Source organism: Narcine bancroftii, chromosome 2 (genome assembly GCF_036971445.1).
Source record: "Narcine bancroftii isolate sNarBan1 chromosome 2, sNarBan1.hap1, whole genome shotgun sequence".
NCBI lineage: Eukaryota > Metazoa > Chordata > Chondrichthyes > Torpediniformes > Narcinidae > Narcine > Narcine bancroftii.
The window spans coordinates 341,381,793-341,406,492 of NC_091470.1; the positions used below are offsets into that span (position 1 = coordinate 341,381,793).

At 39.7% G+C, this 24,700-nt stretch overlaps 1 protein-coding gene across 2 annotated transcripts in view; it reads right to left on the bottom strand.

Moving 5' to 3' along the window:
• Positions 1 to 24,700, bottom strand: part of LOC138755731 (protein NDRG1-like) — an 83,885-nt gene that overhangs the window by 29,631 nt on the left and 29,554 nt on the right. For both annotated transcript variants that reach the window (XM_069922225.1, XM_069922226.1), the window contains exons 3-6: positions 16,097 to 16,132; positions 13,757 to 13,862; positions 12,062 to 12,182; positions 6,510 to 6,572 (exon numbers count right to left, since the gene is read on the bottom strand). In XM_069922225.1, the coding sequence (XP_069778326.1) occupies positions 6,510 to 6,572; positions 12,062 to 12,182; positions 13,757 to 13,862; positions 16,097 to 16,132 (326 nt within the window). The remainder of the gene's footprint in view (positions 1 to 6,509; positions 6,573 to 12,061; positions 12,183 to 13,756; positions 13,863 to 16,096; positions 16,133 to 24,700) is intronic.

The following is a 24,700-nucleotide window of genomic DNA, read 5'->3' on the forward strand; positions in this document are numbered from 1 at the left end:
ATTGCAGGCTCTATTTCTGGCTTCTGCACAGCTTAGCACACAATCTCGGCAACATGTTAAATTCAATAGTGCCAGGCTTGAAAAAAGTTAGAATTAGGAAAATTGGAGCAAGATGATAAAAAAAGGTCTCTTCCCCAATATTTAGACATATACACAAGTACAGTGTACAGATACACTGAAATTCTTACAAGATACAATAGTGCAAATTAAATTGCCATAATATACCACAAGACAGAAAAAAGATAACAAGTATTTATATTTTGCAATTGCCGTTAGAGCAAAAACAGGACTAGCCTCAAAAAAAAATTGTACTTTTGGGTAAGTGAATACAAAATCTGAGTAACACAATCTGTTAACTGTAACATAGCACAAACTTTCCCTGTCAATAGCGAAAGATTGAAATCCAGATATATATACTCAAGGAACAACACGAGAGTACAATGAAACAAATGGAATTCATAAATACAATTCAAACATCACTGAAGAAACCCACCTGAATGGTTGCCCATCTACCATGCAAAACATTCACCCCTAACACTGCATTTGTACTATTGCTGCTTTAACAATACCTAAATATCTGACTCCTCCATCTCTTCTCTCCTCTCCCCTCCTCCTCTCCACACCACCCCACCAAATCCCAAAAATCTCAGAAGGAAAACAACATTAGGAACATGAGCATTCAATCAAAATAAAGATTCCTCCCCAAGGAACTCCAACCAGATATGGAATTAGATGGTCATTCCCTCATTACTGGTTCAAAAATCCTATTCAATTGCAGTATTTTCACCAAACAATTGCAATGACTCACCAACTTTCAGACACATTTGCAAAATCTTACTATAGTGACATAGTATATAGAGGTGTTTGGGAGATAAATTGGGAAAGGTTTGTTAGAGCAGGTCACTCAAACACTAAAACAGAATTTTTGCAGGAGCTTTTGAAAGAGAGCTCATACTCATGATAGACTGTTGTTTGCAAAAGGGCCACAAATGTAACAACAGGCAGTATCAGCTTTGTCTGGAAAGAGAACTTACTGTCTGGAAGGTCATGTGAGAGCAAGAAAAAAAAGGCTTTTGCTCTCAGAGAGAGAGAGAGAGAGAGAGAGAGAGAGAGAGAGAGAGAGAGACATTAGTGTCACATTTGTGGCCCGAAATGTGAAGTTAATAAAACATTAAACTCAAGTTTTATCAGGTAAACTTCGGTAAACTTCTCAGTAGCTTTTTATTTTCCCCGTTTCCTTTGTTCTCTTGCTTGTGTTCTTATCTCTCTCTCATACCACGTGACTTCCGGTACATCTCATACATATTCATTATCATGACATGCCTCCTTTAATCAGAAATAAACTTTACCTTCAATTACCAATATCCCTCGGAAACATACAAACATCGTAACTAATGGTAATACTATAACTCAACTACATAAAATTTACTTCCTACAGCATTCATACATGCACTTTATGATACAAGATTAAAATACTGTCCCAAAGTTCTTATTAAAACTATGGCACAAAGTCTTCGTATCGTTTGGGCACTTTCCGGTTTCGTTTCGGCCTGCCTGCGATATTGTTGTCGCTTCTCGGTTGTTCACTCTCGGTGTCGGACATACTGCTCACCACGGCTTCGGGTGTTTCTGGCGCTCTAGTCACTTCATCAGGAGTGCTGGTAACTGCCTCTGGAACATCATCAGGTCTCTCAGTTTCAGCATCTCGTATTGGCCTTTCAACCTCTTCACTCGATGTATCTCAACTGGTACCTTTTTACACTTGATACATTTCTCTTATACAGGACTCCAGTCGGAGACTTGACTGTCACCATACTGCCACTTCTGGATACAACAGTATAGGGTTGATGGTAATAAGGTGTGTCTAGCTTACCAACAGTTTCATGCCTCACTAGAACATTATCTCCTGGCATGATGTCTGAGTACTTGGCTCCACGTTTCGAATCTGTGTACAGCTTCGCTGCACCTTTCTTTTCAGCATCGTGGTCCCTCATCTCCTGGTCGTCTCGGATTTCCTTTATTTCTGGCATTTTTGTGTGGATTTTTCTCCCAAAAAATGCTTCTGCAGGACTTTTTCCAGTGGTTGCATGAGGCGTTGCTCGATAGACAGCCACATAAGATAGCAATGCTTCTCGCCAATTTTGTCCTTCTGCGTGTGCAATCCTCAATCGTTTTTCAATGGACTGATTTTGTCTCTCTACTTCTCCGTTGGCTTGCGGCCATTTCGGAGTTACTTTATGATGGTGGATACCTATGGTCCTCATGTATTCCGCAAATGTCTCTGAAATGAATTGTGGGCCATTGTCAGAGTATAATGTAACAGGTAATCCATATCTTGCGAATATCTCTGCTAACGCTTGTATTGTTTTTTCAGTGGTTGTGGACTTCAACACCACGTACTCATAGTATCTGCTGTAGTAATCTATCACTACCATAATTGATTCACCCGTCGGTAAAGGTCCAAGAAAATCAACAGCTACGTCGATCCATGGTCCTGACGGGAGTTGCGTACTCCGGATCGGTTCTGGCGGATTACTCCTACTTGTGATTTGACATCCGTGACAAGTTTTAACAAATTTCTCTGCGTCTTTATCACAACTTGGCCACCATACCTTGGTTCTGAGGTTTTGCTTGGTACCATCAATACCTAGGTGTCCTTCATGCGCTAAGGATACGATCTTCGGTCTCAATCTTTGCGGTATCACCATTCTGCAACATCTTAATACACACTGTCCGATGCAACAAAGTTCGTCTCTAATGGGAATGTAAGCCTTGTGAGTACACTTGTCCCATTGTCCACTCTGTATGCATTCTCTTACTTCCCTGAGTTCTGGATCACGTTCGGATTCTCTCTCGACCTCCTTCGTAGTCACAGCTTTCAGTGTCGACTGAATAGCTACGAAGCGTACAAAGCTCTCTGTTTCTGTTCCCAATTCTGACTTGGATTGTGGACCACCATCCTTCACCAATCTGGACAGCGGATCTGCAATGTTTGCTTTCCCTGCAATGTGGATTACTTTATATTTGTAGGGTTGTAGTCTGAGTACCCATCTCTCTATTCTGGCACATGGTTTGTATCTAGGTGCATAGATCACCTCTAATGGCTTATGATCTGTGATGAGTTCAAATTCAATGCCGTATAAATATGCATGGAACCTCTCACAGGCCCATACAAGTCCGAGTGCTTCTTTCTCTGTCTGAGAGTATCTTCTTTCCACATCTGATAACGATCTGCTGGCATAGGCAATGATTCTTGGTCCTCCATCATGCATCTGGACCAACACGGCTCCTAAACCAACTGGGCTGGCATCCGCTATGACTTTGGTTGATGCTGCCGGATCGTAATATCCAAGAGTTTTTGCATCTGTCAGGCTTTGCTTCAGCGCTGTGAACGCTTTCTTCTGCTCAGATCCAAAATGAAATGGTACACCTTTCCTGGTTAGTTTCCTTAGTGGTTCTGCCACTGTAGCGAAATTAGGAATGAACTTTGCACAAAAATTGACCAATCCCAGGAAACTCCTCACCTCTGTTGCATTCTGAGGTGCACGTACCTCTTCAATAGCTTTCACCTTGGCCTCTGCAGGGTTTAGTCCTTCCCGTGTAAGTCTATGTCCCATGAAGTCCATTTCTGACACACCGAACTGGCACTTGTTTCCATTCACGGTAAGGCCTGCCTCCTGTAGTCTAGATAGTACACACCTCAACCGTTTGTCATGCTCTTCCTTCGTTGGTGCATGGACTATGATGTCGTCAGAAATGTTGGCAACTCCAGGAATGCCTTGAATCACTCGATGGAATTCATACTGGTAGATCTCCGAAGCTGCATTAATTCCAAATGATAGTCTCTTGTAATGATACAATCCACAGTGAGTCACAAATGTAGTTACATCTCGGGAACCTGGATCCAGCTGATAGCCACATTTCAGATCAATTTTTGAGAATACCTTACTGGTAGTTAGTTCTTGAAGTATTTCCTCCACTGTTGGTATAGTGTGTCGTTCTCTAATTATAGCTTCATTGGCCATTCTCATGTCAACACATAGTCTTATGTCACCCTTTGGTTTGGGCACAATCACTACTGGGCTGACCCATTGTGTCGAATGTTCCACCAGTTCAATAATGTCTTGTTCGATCAATTCTTTAATTTTGGCTTCGACTTTCCCACGAAGTCCAAACGGAGTTCGGCGCATTGGTTGTGCCTTGGATTTGACCGTTTCGTCTACCGCTAGCTTTAATTGTCGACCTTTCAGCTTTCCTACTCCTTGGAAGACTGCGGGGAATTCTTGCTTCATATCCTCGTATGACTGAATTGAATTGACACAAGCTCCAATATGAAGTATTGCCAGGTCTTGCACTGTGCTTCTACTCAACAATGGTTCTCCCCTCTCTTCTATGACCATAAACTCTGCTTCAGTGTACTTATCTCCAGCTTCAACAGTTGCAGTAAAACATCCAATGGTCTGCAATGGCTTGGTTGCTGTGTATGGATACAGTTTCTTGGAACACTTCTTTGAGGTACAGATGATCTTTTTCCTTTTCAACTTCTCCCATAAATGTCGATCAATCACATTACTGTCACTGCCTGAGTCTACAATGACCTGCACTGTCACTCCACCAATGATCACTGGGACCTTCTCATGATGTACTTCATTCGACGTAAATTGGTAACAACTCTGTTCCTCCTGGGTATCATCATCGTCACCGTCTATCTGGCGAATGGTATCTTTCTTTCCAGGATACTTTCCTTTCCCCCAGGCTTTGCCTTTGGAAGTTGTACTCTTCCTCTCCTGGTCTGCATTGGACTTGCTTTTGCACTTCTTTGCAAAGTAGTCCTTGCCTCCACACTTTCTGCAAACTTTGCCTTTGGCCAGGCAATATGGGTCTTTTCCAAAGTGACCTCGGTTTCCACATCGATAACACTCCACGTCCTGTGTCGACATATATCTTGGCTGGTTATGGCGATGTGAGAGCCTCTTAATTTGCTGGCTTGAGTTGTCTTTCAGGGTCATGGTATGAAATTGCCCTTCAACAGCCTCTAATGCAGCAGCAATAGCTAAAGCATTGGTGAGTTCCAACTCACTCCCTCTTTCCAGTAGACGTCTTCTGAGTTTATCTGATCTGCAGTGCTGTACGACTTGATCCAGTAATTGGTTGTCCAAATCAGCTGGCATGTAATTGCATCCAACAGCTAGCTGGCGTAGTCTCGTCACGTACTGAGCAATTGTCTGGCCATCTTCTTGTCTCGTTCTCCGAAACAAATGGCGTTGAAATGTAGCATTCGGTGTCACTACATAGTGTGCATTTAATGCATCTACCGCTTTCCGGTACTCATCCTTTCTTCCAGTATTCAAAAGTGTCTTAAATGTTTCCCGAACTGAGGGTCCTGCAGTGAAAAGAAGTAACGCCCTTCTCTGCGCTTTTTGTTCAACTGTACCGGTATCTAGAAATAGGCCACGACTGTCGGCGTAGGATTCAAATTCTTCCAGCCATGCCTTCCACTTCACACTTACAGTGCTTGCATCACCCGTTGGGTCAAAATGAGCAATTCCACTATGTGTTAGAAAGTCACCGTCTGCCCCAGCCATGAGGAAATATTCCAGCCCCAAAAGTACTGAGACAAAGAGAAAATTCTTATCACCTTGAAGTTGTCTGTAAACCTCTGTAATCTTGTTTAGTCTTTCATTTTCTTCAAGCTTCTTTCATCCTCGTCGCCAATGTCACATTTGTGGCCCGAAATGTGAAGTTAATAAAACATTAAACACAAGTTTTATCAGGTAAACTTCGGTAAACTTCTCAGTGGCTTTTTATTTTCCCGTTTCCTTTGTTCTCTTGCTTGTGTTCTTATCTCTCTCTCTCATACCATATGACTTCAGGTACATCTCATACATATTCATTATCATGACAATTAGTTCCAGAGGGACAAGCTGGTAAGATTTGGAAGACAGACTGGTCAAAGGAGAGGACGGGCTGTCCGGGAAACAGAAAGGAACTCTGCGGTGACCTGAAGCAAGAAAAACTCTCTCTGAAGACCAAAAAGAACCCTTCTGAGTGGTAACCATTTATCTGTTAAGCACCAAAGCCTGGTTAACTTTATTAATGTCAACTTCTGTGCACAGTACAAGAATTGCCTGCAACCAGTGAGAATGGACTGTGAACCAAGAGCTTTTACTGAACTTACACACACGTGCATTTAGCATTAGAGGGAGGTTAAGTGAGTCAATAGAGATAAGTTAAAGTTTGATTCTATTTTCATGCTCAAAGATAACTAAAAGCAACTTTTGTTTAAGTAACCCTTTGTCGCAGTACATAGCTATTGCTTCTGGGTTTTGGGGTCCTCTGGACTCGTAACACTATAATGGATCCTGAGAAAAAGTGCATTACACTGTACCAGAATCCTAAATTGTTCAAGTGAAATCACAATACAGTTTTGAACTGCAGCATATTTTTAGGTTGCTGTTAATGTTATTATTGATTAAATGCAGTATGGATAGTGTAGCCTATTATCTTACCCAAAATGGTGTAAAACAGTTGGAAGTAGATCAGCTATTTGGTCCATTGATGGGTATTCATAGCTGCAAATCAGATAAAAAGTTATAAATTACTTTTGGATGAATCATTATATACTTACGTCCATAACTTTTGCTTCTGGTGTGTCAGATATTGAGGATATAATTTGCCTTTAATGCAATAATGAAATATGCATAAATTAAAATGAGTTGCATCAAGGTCACTGAAGAACAAGTGACAATCCAGTCACCCAGAAATGCAACTTAAATTATGTCCGTAAAATAACAAATGGGGGGAAAAAATCACCCAATACTAGGCTTTAAGAATATGATTTTAGGAGGAATTAAATTACTCAAAGCTCCTTGAAAAGAAATAAAGTCACTTCACAATAGATTAGGCAACTTCAAAATGATAGATTGGAAAATAAAATTACATGCTGAAAAATGGGCTCAGGATTTTCAGAAATACTTTTATATGATTACTGAAAATATTAAATGGCTCAGCTAGTTTACATCACTGAAACAAACTTTCAGGTTAGAGTTAAATTTTACCCCTAATAAAACAAAATACACTTTAGAATTAGGGAGGAGAAAGAAGAAGGCATGGAAGTGTTATGTGGAGAAAGAACAAAAATCAGTGTCATACAGCACAGAAACTGGTTCGTTGGCCCACCCCATCCATGCCAAATATTTTGCCAATCTACACTATCTAATCTACCCATTCTTTTCTGCCTTGCCAATTCAAGTGCCCATCCAACCTCTCTCGCTCTCTTTCCTTCCTCCCCACCCCCCCTTAAAACGGTTTCCTCTCACCTAAAATTATGGCCTCTAGTTTTTGATTCCTTCATCACACAAAACATATTCCATCTACCCTCTCTATGGTCCAGAATTTTACATACATTTTCCAGCCTCCTTTGGGGAAAAAAAAAATCAAGACAAGCCTATTCAATTCCTCCATAGGAAGGAACATTCCAATCTAGACAATATGCTGATGAATCTCTACACTCTCCAGCACAACCACATTTTTCCTGTAGAGGGCCAACCAGAACTGCACAATACTGTGGCCCCGCCTGGGTTTTCCAAAGTTGTAACACATCCCAATTTTATTATTGTATGCCATGCCTTATGAAAACCAGCATTCCTTCTTCACCACAATATCTACAATGTTCCCACTCTCAGTCTTTACTCATCAACATACCCAAGTGTCCTAACATTTACTATTTACCCAACTATATTTAACTTTACTTGTCAGGATTCAATTTTATTTTTCAAAGCTCCACCTAACTTTCTATATGATCTACATTAGTGGTTTTCAAGCTGCACCCCAAAACTCACATTCCACTTTAAGCAATCCTATGCCATAAATGCTGTGATTAGCAAGGGATTGCTTAAGGTGGTATGCGAGTGGGAAGGCTGAGAACCACTGCTCTAAACCCAATTGTTACCAAAATATATTTTGCTTGAGAAAAATTGTCATTGGTCCATTTCCTTTGGAGTTATGAAACCGTGCACATAATGAGTCAATTATGTACAGTGGTTTCCAATCTTTCTTTCCACTTACATAGCACCTTAAGCAATCCCTTACTAATCAAATCAGAGCACTTATGGCACAGGGATTGCTAAAGATGTAATACAAGTTTAGGGGAGGGTGCAGTTTGAAAACCACTGATCTAGATCACAAAATTTCACATAATTTGCAAACTTCCTAATCATCCTTCCCACATTTTCATTCTAGATCTTAAGAAAAATAAGAGATACCAGCACTGATCCCTGCAATACACCACTGGAAAGACCTCCAATCAGAACAGCCTACCTTCATCACTACCCATTGCCTCTTACTGTCTTAAAAATTTTAGATCCAATTAGTCAGCTCACTTTGGATCCCACGTGCTAGAAACATCTGGGCCATTCTACTTCATGGGATTGTATTAAATGGTTTACTGCAGTCTACATGGACAATGTCTACTGTCCAGTTTTCAAACTCTTTAGTTTAAAAAAAATTCTATTTGTGAGACCTGCACAAAGATGTGCCAAAGATCAGCTGCAGGTTCTCAAAATATACCAATTCTCTGAGAATTAGTCTAATAATTTTCCTACCACTGATACCAGGTCACTAGTCTGAAGTTATCTGGCTTATCCCTGCTGTCCTTTTTAAATAACATTAAATCTCCTCCATTCTTTAAATACCTTACCTATAGTTATCAAGGATGCCAAAAAAGTCTCAATCTCCTCCTTTGCTTCCAATAGCACTAGTGTCCCAAGGCGTCCAATATCTCAGTCTTAATACTGAGATACATCAGTTTATCAACATCTTGGTAAATTCCGAGAAGTATTCACTTATTCAAGTATTCATCCACTGCCCCTGGATCCACACGTCATACCCCTTTGGTCCCTCATGGGACCAACTTACTCTTTAATCCTTGTATGCTCATAAAACATCTTAGTGTTCACCCTGGCAAGGATATTTCATGGCCCTTTTACATCCTCCTAATTTATTAAGTTTTCTTTGGGAGACAATGCAGTGTGTGCTTTCAACAATGTGAAGACTGCGCTTGCAAATGCCATAATGCTTGTACATCAAAAGCCCAACAGCTGGCTCTCTCTCACTACAGAAGCGTCTGTCAGTGCTGTCGGAACAGTGTGAGAACAAAAAGTCTGTGGGCAATTGGAACCTCTGGCGATTTTTTTCAGTCAAGCTGTCACAGGCTCAGGCAAAGTATAGAACGTTTGGTCGAGAAATCCTGGCCATCTATCTCACAGTGAAACATTTCTGCTTTTTATTGAAAGGTCATCCTTTCACTATTTATACAGACCACCAGCCTCTTACGCATACTGCGAGTACAAGCACCTATCTCTACTCACCCAGAGAGATTCAGCACTTGGGACTTCATCCTACAATTTTCATTGGACATACAGCACATCCAAGGAAAAGTGAATGCCATGGCCAACGCACTGTCCAGGTGCAACATTGGCACCTTGCATAGAACTACTGCCATCAATTTCACTGCCATGGCTCGTGTGGAGCATACTGATCCCATCCGGTATTGCTCGATCAACTCTGGTCTCCATTTTCAAAATGTGACCCTGGATGAATCAGGTGAAAAGTTAGTCTGCAATTTTTCCATAGGAAAGCCTAGGCCTTTTGTGCTGGCAGCAAAGAGGCAGGAAACTTTTGAGTCTCAACCTGGTAGATTAGCATCTATCAAACTGGTGAAGGAATGTTTTACCTGCCCTCATGTTAAAATGGGATGTTAGATTATGGGTAAGGACCTGCTTGCCATGTCAACTCTCTGAAGTCTCCAGAAACACAAAATCCAAGCTGGGGAATTTTGTTGTTCTGGATTCCCATTTCCAGCACGTGCACCTGGACTCGGTCGGACCACTTCCGTCATCTCAGGGATATACTTATCTTCTCATGAATGAAGAACAGACCATTAGGTGGCAGGAAGTCATTTCCATCACTGACATCTCTATGGAGACAGTCACTAGGGCTTTTCAGTGTTCCAGTCACTGTAACAACAGATCAAGGGACTCATTTCATGTCAGCGTTGTTCCAAATTCTCATTGATCTTCTGTGAAATGCCCGCACTAGTTCTACAGCTGTCCACTGGCCTCGTTGAACTTTTCCATCAATAATTGATGACAACATTAACAGCAGGAGGTGATGCATCTACCTGGAACAAACGTTTGCCCATGGTTCTCCTTGGAGTGTAAACTGCTGTTAAGGCAGATTCTCAATTTTCAGTAGCAGAGCTAGGATATGGCACTATGTTAACCTTGCCAGGTGATTTTGTTAATCAGAGTCCAACCACAACACTGATCCAGCTAGTTATATTAATCATCTGCAGAAGTCATATATAGTCTATGTGCCAAATCATTTACAATGGTGTACTCATGTGTTCCTTGGACATGATGCTGTTCACAAACCACTTCAGCCCGTTTACAATGGTCCTTTTCAGGTCTGAAGACTTTTGTGATCGACAGGAATGGAAAAACTGACAGCTTCCAATGACCCATTGAAGCTGGCGTAAATCAATGGTCCACGTTCTGCATCAACGTCAGAGTCGGGGACCAGCCTCACCAAAGTCAGTCAGACCGCGCATTGCCTGTCTTGCTCTATCGTATGAGGTCAGGCCAAACTGTCAGTCCTCCGAACCATTACATAGTGGGTGGGACAGTTCCAATCAGTCACTTCTTTTGATGACAAGCCAAGTGATGTGCAAAAGAATAGTGCGCATGTGCAGGTATGTTAAGCATCGGTATACGGGTGATGGACTCAGGCGCAAGAGGAGAATAATGAGTGTGGTGAGCCAATGAGAAGGTCAGTGGGTTTGGCTGGGGGTGTTTCAGGAGTTGAAGAATGCAATGTGTCTAGTAAATAATAAAGAAAGTCTACTTCATGATGAGCTGAAAGAAACTGGTGAGTCTATTTTGGGGTAATCAATGCCATTACATCTTCGACATCCTCCATCTTTCTCAAGAGATTCACTGGATTATAGATGATTGCGCCTGTCAGTGGTTTCCTTTTTTGTCAAGATCAAACTTTCAATATCCTTTTTTATCTTGCCATCTTCACCTTTCATGTGTCCAGAACCTGCAGACTGTGAAATGCTGTTTCCCCACCCGAAAAAAAACATCCGCTCTTGATTTACTTTCACTGCTTTTATGTTGTTGAGATTAGCCTTCCCCAACTATAACTTTCTTGCTCAAATAGATTCCTCAATGTTTTTGTGTCATTTCCTCCAATTCCTGCTATTGTGAAACTTACCATACAACCCCCTTTTTTTTTTAAAATAGGGAGAAAAATGAAAATTCCCATATGCAAAGGGACCAGAGAGTCCTCATGCAGGATAGCCTGAAGGCAAGCTTGCAGAATGAGTTGGTGGTGAAGAAGCCAAATGCAATGTTGGCATTCATTACAAAAGGAATCAAATGCAAGGGCAGGAATGCAATGTTGAGGCTTTATAAAGGCACTGGTGAGATCCCGAGAGTACTGTGAACAGCTTTGGCTCCCCATTTAAGAAAGGATGTGTTGGAGAGGATTCAGAGGAGCTTCATAAGGATGATTCTGGGAATGAAGGGTCACCATTAGAGGAATGTTTGACAGTTCTTGGCCTGTACTTGTTAGAATTTAGGAGAATGGGTGGGGGGGGAGAGAATCTCATTCAAAGTCAAGGTCAAGGGGGCATAACTTTAGGATCGAAGGGTGTCTGCCAAGAACAGATACAGAGGAATTTCTTTAGGGCAGTAAATCTGCAGGATTTGTCTCAGGCAGTGGTGGAGACCAAGCCATTGGGTGTATTTGAGGCAGAAATTGATAGGTTATTGATTAGTCAGGGCATCAAAGGTTATGGGGAGAAGGATGGGCAATGGGGCGGAGTGGGAAAATGGATCAGCTCATGATTAAATGGCAGGACAGACTCAGTGGGCTGAGTCATTCATTTCTGCTCCCATTTCTTAAGGTCTTAGGTTATTGCCCTTACTATATTGGTCAATGCTGCCATACCACGAACATCATAACAAATTCCTTAAGACTTGGGAGTGGTCATTCTTACCCAGATGGAAATGTTGCAGCTCCATCATGTTGGCCTGGTAAATCAATTTGGTAAATGGAAAAATGAACTACCAATTCTTGCATGTCTTCAGAGTTGAAGAGAGTGTCAAAGCACGATTTATCTGAAGGAAGAGGAATACACTTCAAATGGCTAAATGAACAAATAGAAAGCTCAGATGATGCAGCCAAACTTCCAAGAGCCATCTGAAGGTGAGCATCATCCAGTGCTCAAAATTATTTTCTTTTCAAAAATCAAAAGGTAAATGAAAATTCCCCAAAGGCTATACATCTTACATTTTTTTTTTTTTTTTTTTAAAAAGTGGCCAATTTGGACTACATACATAAAAATGAACAGAGCTATTTTCATGAAACCTTCTAAAGCTTAAACTTTCCAAATTGTACACAATTGTCACTTCTATTTCACCAGTTTTTAAAATGCAATGTTTGGAAATCAAAAAACATACAATATTTGTTTAAGCATTAACCAGTAACGTCTATCCATTTTCCCCACAATGACATGAAATTACCACTGCATCTTTCCACACCCTTCTCCATATTCAACCGAGCATATATTGTGTGTGGCTTGAATGTAATTCTCACACCATTTCTTGTACAATTTGGACAACTGCAAGTGGACATAAATTTTGGATTTTTGGTGTAGGATGGGGGGGTAGGGGGGGAGGAGAAAGGAATACCATGAGACAAGACTGTCTTCCTGCTCTGTGTTAGACAGTGATGGTGCCATATAGGCAGCATCTCCCTATCCACTCTACAATCCAATGAATCAATCACCTGCATTAAATTTAAAAAAAACCCATGAAACAGTTAATTAAAAGGACAAACATTGGATTTAAAAGGAACATCTGTTTGAGATTACTGCTTAATCTCAGATTACCTTATGTTAAGGCTATTAATGTGACCCATTTACAATTTGAAATAGTAACCTAGCCAGCAATTTGCTGCTCCACTTTTATAAAAGTATAAAAGCGGCTTTAGAAGCCTCTAATAGTGCCAAATAAACATTACAGATTTAGTGATCGGCTTTGAAAGTCAAACTCAATCAGTATACATGATGCTGAACTAAGTTAACATCATCTATCTTATCTGGTATCATAGTTTCCTAGTTATAGTGTTCTACAGCAAAGCTAGAACTCCCAAGCATCAAATCGACGGTGAATCTGTCCAGAATTGTTAAATTGGATGCAAAATTGACTTGGTTTATAGGAGAGAGTGCAGAGTTTATCTGACTGAAGATATGCAAACCACAAGGTATTCCACAAGGATCAGTATTGTAAACCTCCCACCCCCGTTTATAGTATGTATTAATGATCTGGGTGAAAATGCAGGTGATCTATTAGCAAGTTTACTGATGACAAAAATCACAATTGTGGATAGCAAGGAAAGTTGTCAAAAGATGCAGCAGGACAAATCCATTGAAAATTCAGGCAAAGAATTGGCAGATTCTCTGAAAAAGTTGAGATGATGCATTTTGAAGGTCAAGAACAAGAGGAAACTATAATGTAAATGGCAGGACCCTCAGAAGCATGGATGTTCAGAGGCATCTTCCATTACAGGTGCATAGCTTCCTGACAGTGGTATGCAAGTGGATAGAACAATAAAGCTAGACAACATGGTTTCCTTCGTCACCCAGGATACAGTATAATATAGGAAGGGTAGATACTGTTGGTCTACTTACGATTTGTTCCAATGTCGTGAACAGTGAGGATGACTGGCCGAGTTCCTTTAGAGGTACCTCGCACTGCAACCCGAATATTACCAAATGAAGTTTCAACATCATGCTCCTATGAATGAATTTTACATTGGAAGCCATTCATTGCATGCTTTTACCAAGTCCATAAATATAGCATACATAACGAAGTGAATAAACCCAATTGTTAATAGTTCACTGCAATGACAGTTCAATTTCCCAAAAGGCCAATATTTGCTTCTAAAGAATGAGCATATATGTAAACATACAATAATGTCAATGCATCTCAATTCACAGTTACTACAATAATTTTTTTACAACTGTTTCAAGGATTGCAACCTCATGGCCAAAAAGTGTCATCATAACTTCTAGGGTTTAGAGAATGTCCAAGATTTTTTAAAATTAAATTCAATAGTATCATTAGCCACTTTGGTTCATGTTTACGTTGCAGCTAAACAAAACTTTGAATAGGCCACATTGAGCATTGTGTGCAGTTCTGGCCACATTTAGCTTTATGATTTTACATAGGACTTCTGCAGCTTCCTCCAACCTTCCATCATTTTTACTTCCATTTCAAAACTACACAAATTAGAATGATCATTCTGCTCCCTATTTTTGCACAACTGCCCCAACTCCTCATTTCCACCTTAATGGCTTTAGTTATTCACTTCCTGTGTTTAGCATTTTGTCCATTAAAAAGTAAATGAAAATAAATAGTTGTAATTAACACTTGCTTAAAGTACAAAGAGAACAGTAATCAAATACCAAGTGTTGATGGTCTTCATCAATTAAGGATTTGTCACTTTTGCTTCCCAATTTCTCCCCCAAACAAATCAACTTATTAAATCAACTTACAGTATACAATCTCATTATTGAATTATAAACCATTAAGCTGTGTACGTGCAAGGGAAGATGAACATATGGTGGCAGTTTCCAAATGTCAATTGTGTCAGCCTGTTCACCACACTAATCTGGAAGTAGGAAGGGTTAATTAAGGGCAATAATCCCATACAAAGAAAGGTCACCAGGTGTCATTAACCCAATTCCATCTGTTGCCAAAATCCTCAAAAATAAGCTGTGAAGCCCAATATGTAGGACGAGAATTTCAAATGAAGTCCAAATGGAAAGGCAAACAAAATGGGTATCAGCAAGAGTTAGAAATTAGGATAGCCAAGTCACCGTCCAAAATTAGATCTCGTTTCTTTCATTTCAGTTTTCCACAGACATTAAACATGCAAAAGTTCAGTGTTGTCTGCATGGAATAATTTAGATTAATGTTTTTGCTTTGCTATATTCTAGAAGGAGCAACAAATTTATGGTCTCTTGGGCATTTAATCAGCTTTCCCACCAAAGAATAATGTTTATTCACCAATATTGTGCCCACAGACAAAAAAAATGCAATAATCCAATTTCAAACCACTTCATGAGGCCAATAACAGAACTCTTGCAGTACTTTTTTAAAAAAAGTAATTCGGCAAGAACAATCAGATTTCAGAGATGCAGAAGATTTAAAAGCTTCCTTCCAACAAGAATGCAACAATTTCAAATGGTCTAATTCAAGGCCAAAACAAAAATGCATTCACTACAAAGCAATCAACAAAAACTTAATGTAATATAGAAAATATTGGAAATATTTAACAAGAACTTCTGATGAAGTCATTGATCGGAAGTATTAATTCGGTTTCGCTCTGCAGATACTTGTTTGGCCTGATGAGTACCATTATTTGTGTGTGCGGGGTTTTTTTTTTTATTTTTCAATTAAAGCAAATATTATTGATTTGATTCAAAACACCTTGAATATATTGCTTTGATTTAAGGTTCATGAGAATGTTGACAGGATTTCAAGGTTTGAGTTACAGGGAAAGGTTGTGCAGACTGGGGCTTTTTTCTCTGAGCGTAGAAGATTGAGAGGGGACTTGATAGAGGTGTTTAAAATTTTAAAAGGGACAGACAGAGTAAACATGGATAGGCTTTTTTCAATTAAGAGTGGGGGAGATTCAAACTAGAGGGCATGGTTTAAGACTGAAGGGGGAAAATTATAAGGGGAACATGAGGGGAAATTTCTTTACGCAAAGGGTTGTGGGGATGTGGAATGAGCTTCCGACAGACGTGGTCAAGGCGGGATCATTGGTTACATTTAAGGAAAGACTAGATAGTTACATGGATAGGAGAGGACTGGAGGGGTGTGGACCGGGTGCTGGTCAGTGGGACTAGGAGAGTGGGGATTTGTTACGGCATGGACTAGTAGGGCCAAACTGGCCTGTTCTGTGCTGTAAGTGGTTATATGGTTATATAAGACACCACTTATATTTCAACAGTAAAAATTACCTTGGTATCAACTGCTTGGAAGCTGCTGGCATTTGCCTGTTGTAAAAGAAAAAAAAGAAATTCTTAACAGACAAGTTACAAAGTGCCTAGGTGAAACAATGTGGTCATCTTAGATTCATTTCTGGTTTCATGATGCAAATAATTAGTTTGAGTTTTCCAAGTCTGTTCGCTCCTACTCTTCAAAATAAAAAAAAAAATTCCATTTGTTTTCTAAAAGTATTTATCCTTGTGCTGATAATTTATTTTCTATCACGATAAACTTTCTTTGGATGGTTTGCTTTCATGGCAGCTGGTCGAGCAAAAGAATGACAGAATCTCTATAGCTTGCTTTATTCAATGATCAATGAAGAATTTCTTTCAATTTGTAATTTTGAGTGAACGTACACACGAGGAGCAGAAGGAAATGGCCACTCAGCCCAGAGCCTTCATGATTTAGTTCATGATTGATCACATTACAATCCCACTCACTTCCTCCAGTGAGCTTTCAAACAGCTGTTTAAAAAAAAATAATCAGGAATCAACCTATCTATGCCTTAAAAATATTGAAAGACTGCTTCCATCACATTTTGAGGAATAGAATTTGAAAAGAAGTATTTCATTAAAGAACATTTATTGTTTTGCTATTTACTCCATTCTTTAAAGAAATGATTCCCAACTCTCAAGTTTAATAAAGCTTTGTTTGCTCACAGCTTTAAATCATTAAAATGTACAGCTTCATAGAATCTTCTAATTTGAAGATCCATATCCAACCTAGAAATTCTCCTGCAGCATTTCAGGACAAGGAAACTAAACAAAGTTAAAAACACCCATTTCACTGCTCCATTTCTTTCTTCTAACTTTCTGGTCAATCTAATTTGTCCTCAAGTGCTTCTGAAGTTTCTCTTCTGATTTTTAAATGCAACGTTCTGCACTTCAGTCAAAATCCAAATGTTGAAATACACATTCTTCTACTACAAATTTATTCTAACATACAGATAAGCACCAAGACCTTGGATTCATTATCATCTGCAAATGATAAAAACTAGAATGGTCATCAGCAAGAAACTTAAAATTAACGTTGATTCTTGCTCCATTGATTTTCTATTTGGAGGGGAAAAATAATAAAGTCTGATGATGTTTGATGGTTTATTTCAGAAGGACTTCTGAAACGAGAACTATTTCTTCACCTTGCTTCCTAAGACAAAAAGGCCAACTCAATCTGTCCAGGTGCAATAGTCCCTCGATCTCAGCAGTTAGCTTGGCGAACTACCATATATGCCATTGTATAGGACGATCCTTGAAACTTTAAAAAGATCACCTTAAAATTGGGTCGTCTCATACAAAGGGCGTAAAATTCTTACCTTGCCAATTAAGTCTCAACAGCGCCACCATCTTCCTGCCAGCTCCGACGCAATCTTGTGCATGTGCCATTAGTTATTTGCGAAGATTCTGCGCTCCTCTGTGGGGTCCAACCGCCCGGCCCTGTCTGCTCTGTACAGGCTTTAAACGGCCTGTTACAGGAGCCAACAGTGGTTTCTTTCAAAATATCCAAATAAAATGTAATCCTTTAAATAATATTTTGATAACATTGTGATTTGCTTTCAACAGCATTCACTGGTCAGCAATAAGTTTCAAATTTTGGGGGCAGTCTTATGCAAAGGATATTGCTCAAAACCATAATTTTAGGTGGAAATTCAGGGACGTCCTATACAGTATCATTCTGAATTTTCAATGGCAAGTCTATTATTTCCTTGGGTAATGAGACTAAAATAAATACAAACCTTAGGAATGAGCTCTCCAGGGCCCTCTATAATAAATAAACCTCTTAATTTAAAAAAAAAATCAATAATCCTATTCAAAAGAATAGGTTCACACTACTTAGATCAATTATCCCAAGCATAAAATTCAGGAGCTGGTTATAAAGTGCATCTGACTCCTTAGCTCAGTACAGTTACAGGAGTATTTGATTTTCAACTTTATTCACTTCTGCATTTCAACACACTGCATTGGCAAGCAGCCAGAGACTCTCAATGTAGTATCAAGCTACAGATATGGCATCACCCCACCATAGTTGTTCCAATTAGTAAAGATACAAAATATTATTATAAGTTAATATTTTCATCTAAATTTTAAAGTTAAGACAAATGCAGGCATGCCAGACTATTGCGAAGCAAGAAACATCCAGTCTACTTACAATCACTCCTCAATCCCTCTAGCTACAGAAATGGAATCTGATGATATTTAATGAGGGAAAAATAAACCAACCTTGGGAACGCAGATGAACCCACTGCTGCCAAGTTATTAAAAAGAAATTGTCAGCAAATTCAGAAAAAGAAAATGAAAGATTATAAATTGTTAGATCATAAGGACATGGGAGCTATTCAGCCCATTGAGTCTGCCCCACCATTTAATCATAAACTGATCCATTTCCCCACTCCCCAGCCTTCTCCCCATAACCTTTCATGCACTAGATAATCAACAACTTATCATTTGCAGTCTTAAATAAACCCAATGACCTTGCCTTTACAAACACCCGTGGCAACAAATTCCAGATTTACCACCCTCTGCCTGATTAAATTCCCACACATCGCTGTTTAAAGCATACACCCTTCAATCCTGAAGTTGTGCCCTCTTGTCCTACACTCTCCCACCATGGGAAACAACCTTCCAATATTTAAAATGTTTCAAAAAGGATACTCCCTCACAGGCCAAGAGCTGTCAAACATTCCCCATATGAGATCCCTTTCATTCCCAGAATCATCCAGCCCTCTCCAACATCAGCACGTCATTTCTTAAATGACGAGGCCAAAACTGCTCATAATGCTCATTGAGGTCTCACCAGTGCCCGACAAGCCTCATCACATCCCTGCTCTTGTAGTTGATTCTTCTTGAAATGAATGCTAGCATTATAGTCGCCTTCTTCATCGCCATCTCAACATGCAAGTTTACTACCTTCAGCCTATCCTGTACAAGGACTCCCAACTCCCTTTGCATCTTGATATTTTCAATTTTCTCCCATTTAAAAAAGTCTTGCTGTTTATTTTTTCTAACAATGTACATGACCATACACTTTCCAACATTGTTTTTCATTTGCCACTTTCTTGCCCATTCTCCAAATCTGTCTGTCCCTCTGCAGCCTCGTTTCCTCAACATTACCTGCTATTCCACCTTCCTTCATATAAAATGCAAACTTGTACACAAAGCCATTCATTCCCTAATCTAAATAATTAACATTCAACATTTAAAAAAGCAGACACAACATCGACCCCTATGTATCTCTAGCAACTGGTAGCAAATCAGAAAATGATTTTTGTATTCCAACTCTGCTTCCTGCCAATCATGTTCTACCCACACTTGCAAGTTTCCTATTATGCCATGAGCTCGGACCTTGTTAAGAACCCTCATGAGCAGCACTTTATCAATTAAATGCTTTCTGAAAATCCAAATACACAAGATCCACTGCATCTTCCATATCCAGCTTGCTTGTCACCTCCTTAAAGAATTCCAATGGATTTATCAAGAAAAATGTTCCTTTAAGGAAACCATGCCGGTTTTGGACTATACTGTCATGTGCCTCCCAGTACTCCGTAACCTCATCCTTTCAAGCAGTGAACTTTATATAGTATGCTGATCCAATCACCACATTGTCATCCAGATTGTGGATCTAGATGCCAAGTTACGCTGGTCCCAGCACACCACTAGTCACAGGCCTCCAGTCTGAGAAGTAATTGTCCACGGCCACTCACTGGCTTCTCCCACACAGCCAATATTTTAATATGAGATTTCACATCCAAAGTACAGAGTACCTATGGATAGATGTTAAAATTCTCAAAGATACACTGCACTTAAAATCACCAACGCCTGAAGAGGGCGCACAAAATCAGTGAACCGGTGCGGACTTGAAAGCCCAACGTGGCCTGTTTCCGCTCCGTAAATGGTTATATGGTTATGGTTATATTGTCCCAACCACCAACGTCAGTCAGGCTAACCGGCCTGTAATTTCTTTTCTGATGCCTTCTTGAGGTGACATTTGAGCTTTTCCAGTCCTCTAGGATGATGCCAGAAACTATCGATTCCTGAAAGATCATTACCAATGTCTCTACAATCTCTGCCACTACTTAATTCAGAACCCAAATGTGCAATCCATCTGGTCCGGGAGCTTAGCCACCTTTAGTCCTTTCATGCCATTGTAATTCCCTTTACTCGACTGAAACAATGGCATATCAGACTTCAGTTTCTCCTTATTAAATCTCAAATTGAACTCAAATTATATTGTGATCTTTGTCCTTAATGGTTCTTCTATTCTAAGCTCTCTAATCACCCCCAATCCAGTACAGCTGATGCCCTCATGAGCTCCATCAACAAACCTGCTCCTAAAAGCTATCTCACAGGCTTTCTACAAAATATCTCTAAAGATCCAATCTCTATCTGGTTTTCCCCAATCTACTTGCATATTAAAATCCCTAACACCTACAATAACATTGCCCTTCTGGCACACTTTTTCCTTCTGCCATTGCAATTTGTTGTCCATGTCCTGGCTACTGTTTAGAGGTCTGCGTACAACAGCCAACAGTGTCTTTTCATCCTTGCCATTTCTTAACTCAACCCACAATGATTCCATACCTTCTGATTCTAATGACTTAACGTTGTTTCTTACCAACAGAACCACGACACGCACTCTGCTTACCTGCCTATCCTTTCAATACACTGTGTATCCTTGGACACTCAGTACCTAATAACATCCATCCTTTAGCCACAGCTCCGTGATGGCCACAATATCAATCCTGCCATTTAAATACAAAATCTTTAGCTCTGTTATATTTATGTAACATTACAATAAATGTAATTGCATGGCTGCAATTTTGTCTTCTCAGCCTGTTCTTCCACACAAACTCCTTAACAGCTGACCCTATTTGTCCTCTGCTTCTGCTTCTTCACTTTGGTTTCCACCACCCCTTCCCCCCCCCTTCCCCCCCCCCCACCCCCACCCCCACCGCATTAGCAAATCTCCCTGCCAGGGTATTGGTTCCCCTTTCAGTTCAAGGGCAACATGCCACACTTGTACAGGTCACCCCTTCCCCAGAAAAGGTTCCAATAATCCAAGAACTTTAAATCCTGCCCTATTTCTTCAGCCACATATCTGTCTACACTATCTTCCTGTTCTGATCTTCCCTAGCTCATGGGACTGGGAGTAATCCAGAGATTACCACCTTGGAAGTCGGTTCTCTTTCCTAACTCCCCAAACCTACTTTGCAAGACTCTACCCTACTGATTTCATTGGCACCAATATGTACCTTCACCTCTGGCAGATCACCCTCCACTAAGAATATTTTGCCCCTGAACACCAGAAAGGCAACTCACTCTCCTGGAGTAATTTCTGCAGCCTTAGTCTAGTCATGGGAACAGATAGCAGATTCTATCAAGTCCCCTATGACCACTGCTTTACCTGACTTCACCCTTCCCTTCTGCTGCTCAGAGCCAACCATGGTGCTACTGGTCTGGCTGCTGCTGCCTGACCCAAATATGTCGTTCCCCCAGCAGTATCCTGCACAAACTGTCTGTCTTCTTTCCCTCCCTGACTATTATCCAGCTACCTTTCTCCTGCATCTATGGTGTGACTGCATCCCTGTATCTCCCAAATGACCCAGATTATTCCACTAGAAACAGTCAGCATGGTAGTCAACATGGAATTTACCAAAATAAGGTTCTGCAAAGCAAAGTGACTAGAAGAACTTGAAGAAAAAAAATGTTAAATTCAAAATTTCAGAAGTTGTGAGGTTTGATAGGTTCTAGAGACCAGAAGAGTCTACAGTGAGGTTTCACAAGGCTCTCCAAATTGGTCTCTTTTTCAGCTCATAATGACACTAAAAAAGCAAGGATTACAACATTGGCAGAATGAACAAATGCTGATCGTGTGATTAACAGGACAGACTACACTGCAAAAATGAACAACTAGCATAAAAACAAAAAGCAACAAATGGAATTCAAGCCAGAATAGTGAGAACAAGACGTTTGAGGAAGGCAAAGACAGGGTAAAATACCAAAAATGTAGAGAAATAGAGATCCTTTCAGAGAACAAGAACAATATTTAAAAGACCTTAGATAGGCTCTGCAAAATATATGGTTATGAGGTAGGGAAGGATTAGATTGTTATGAAGTATTTTTTTTTATACAGGTTGTAACAACAGTGAGCAGAAGAGCTTGTACTGTGCTATAATATGTTGCGTTGTTCTATTTAACATGTATATAAATCAATGAAGGCAGGTAAATTTTTTAAAAAGTGATTACAGGATAAAGGACAACTACTATATACAGCATTGAGAACTTAAGTAAGAGCCAAGGCATGGTGAAGTTATAATTTGACTAGTGTCTCATCCTAATCAGGGACATAACTGGGCTCTCCCTCCTCTTCTCCCCACCACCCATCCAGCCAGCCTTTTCAGCCCAGCAGCACCCTCGACCCATGGCAACTTATATTTTTGAACTGTGCTGTGAGACCATGGCATCAGCTGCAGTGCCATAGTCTTATAGTTCAAAAACAGGCGCCACTGAATCCCTCGGCCTACACTGGATCTCCCAACACCCATCTGGTGTGCATGTGCGGTAGGCCAAGTGGAGGGTTTGGAGTCAGGCATCAAGAACTCTGGTGTGCAGTAGATCGAGGGGAGAGTTTGGAGTTGGGCGCTCCCGTAACAGATTCTGAACCCTCCCCTCAGCCTACACTGGAGCTCCATTTCAAACCACAGACAACAATCACTGAAAGGAATACACAACTGCTCTACTCAACCCCTCCCCCAATGACAACAAACTGGTAGATGCATAGCAGAGTTCATTTGTAAAAGATCATTTTGACAACCTTTTGCATGCACCCCATGAACTGGGATGGTCCATTGCAGCTTTTATTTTCTACATCTTTTTTTCAATATTTTTTATTAATTTAATTTAGCAAATGTTACATATGTAAACAAACATGAATAGAATAATAACATTGATATTAGTATCAGTAATGACAAAACCTACTTCGCATTTTTTAAAAAACAAGAGCATACATGCAAAAAAAGGAAACTGGCTGATCTACAGAGGCTGTTGGCAAATTACAGTTTGCTATCTGATAATGAAAAACAAATGAGGTAGAGTCAAAAATTAGTTAAGCTTACAAATTTGGGAAATAATTAAGAACTCTTTAAAAGAAATAAAGTTTACATTCATAACAGTAGTGAAACATCTAATTTTTTCTAAAGACAAACAAGCCATCATATTAGACGGCCATTTAGAGCGAGTGGGAGGGACAATATCTTTCCATTTCATTAGTATGGCCCTTCTGGCAATCAGGGAAGCAAAAGATACTACATTGGATTACAGAGACTTCAATAATGGATCATTGGGCTCACTTATTCACAAAGGAGATGGAGCCATCAATATTAATTAAAGATCATGTACAAAATATGCCTTCTCAATAATTGAGGACATAAGCAAAATATATAATGAACCATCTTCAGTTTTACATTTACTGCATTGAGAAGACAAGTTAGGATAGAATTTAGCCAATTGGGTTTTGGAATAGTGGGCACAATATACTACTTTAAATTGCAATAGCAAGTGTCTAGCACAAAGATAAGATGAATGAATACATCTCAAAATCAAATCCCATTTAGTCTCAAATGTTTATTGGAAATCTTGGTTCCCTTAGATTTTTTTTTTAATTCCATCCAGGGAATTATCCTTAAAATAGTAAAAATAGTTCCAGATGGGGGCAGGCAACAGCTGTTTATGGTCCAGTGGAAAATTATATATATTTGCTTTAACATTAAAACTCCAAGTCCTGAGGAAGTTTCAAAAGATAATGAGTTCAAAAAATTCCTAACCTGGAAATAATGGGGAAAAAAATGGTGTCTTGGTACATTAAATTTAACAGATAGTTATTTGAGAGGCAAAATTATGGTGAATGAAAAAGTTCAAGATTGGATACCCAAGTTAGACTATTAATAAAAACCAGCATCTTGAAAGGAGAAGGGGAAAAAAACTACTTACGATTGGACTAACTAATAAGAATCTATGGTATCTAAAACATTTCCGAAATTGAAACCAAATTCTCAATGTTTGCCTAACAACAAAATTATCTGAAATTGACGCTTCATTAAAAAGTTTCTGGTAGCTTCCCACTTGCTAAAGGTTGAGATAAAACTAAATCCAATTGAGGTATCAATAGGTGGGAAGATGCTTTATAGAACTCCATAAGGAAGCTGTCTGGCCCAGCGACTTATTTTATATATCCAATAATTGAATGCAGCCTTGGACCTTTTCCCCTCTTCACCCCCCCCCCATTTGAATTTTTTTTTTTTTTTTAAATCAAAATAGTATATTTCATAAAAGTCCATTCTTGGGTGAGGTGGATTTGATTTGGTTTGTAAACCAATTTGTTAACCACACAGTGGTGGAATGAACTCCTTGTTGAACAAGAAGACAAGAGCATCTCAGATGTTGTGTTGGTAAAGTATTAGATTTTTTTTTCATAGCTTGCCTCATTTCCCTGCATACTAAGATGTATGCAATTTCTTAAGAGATTTTTAATGATGAAAAATGCAAATGTATATTTTTGTTTTGAATCAAGATAACATTGCTGTT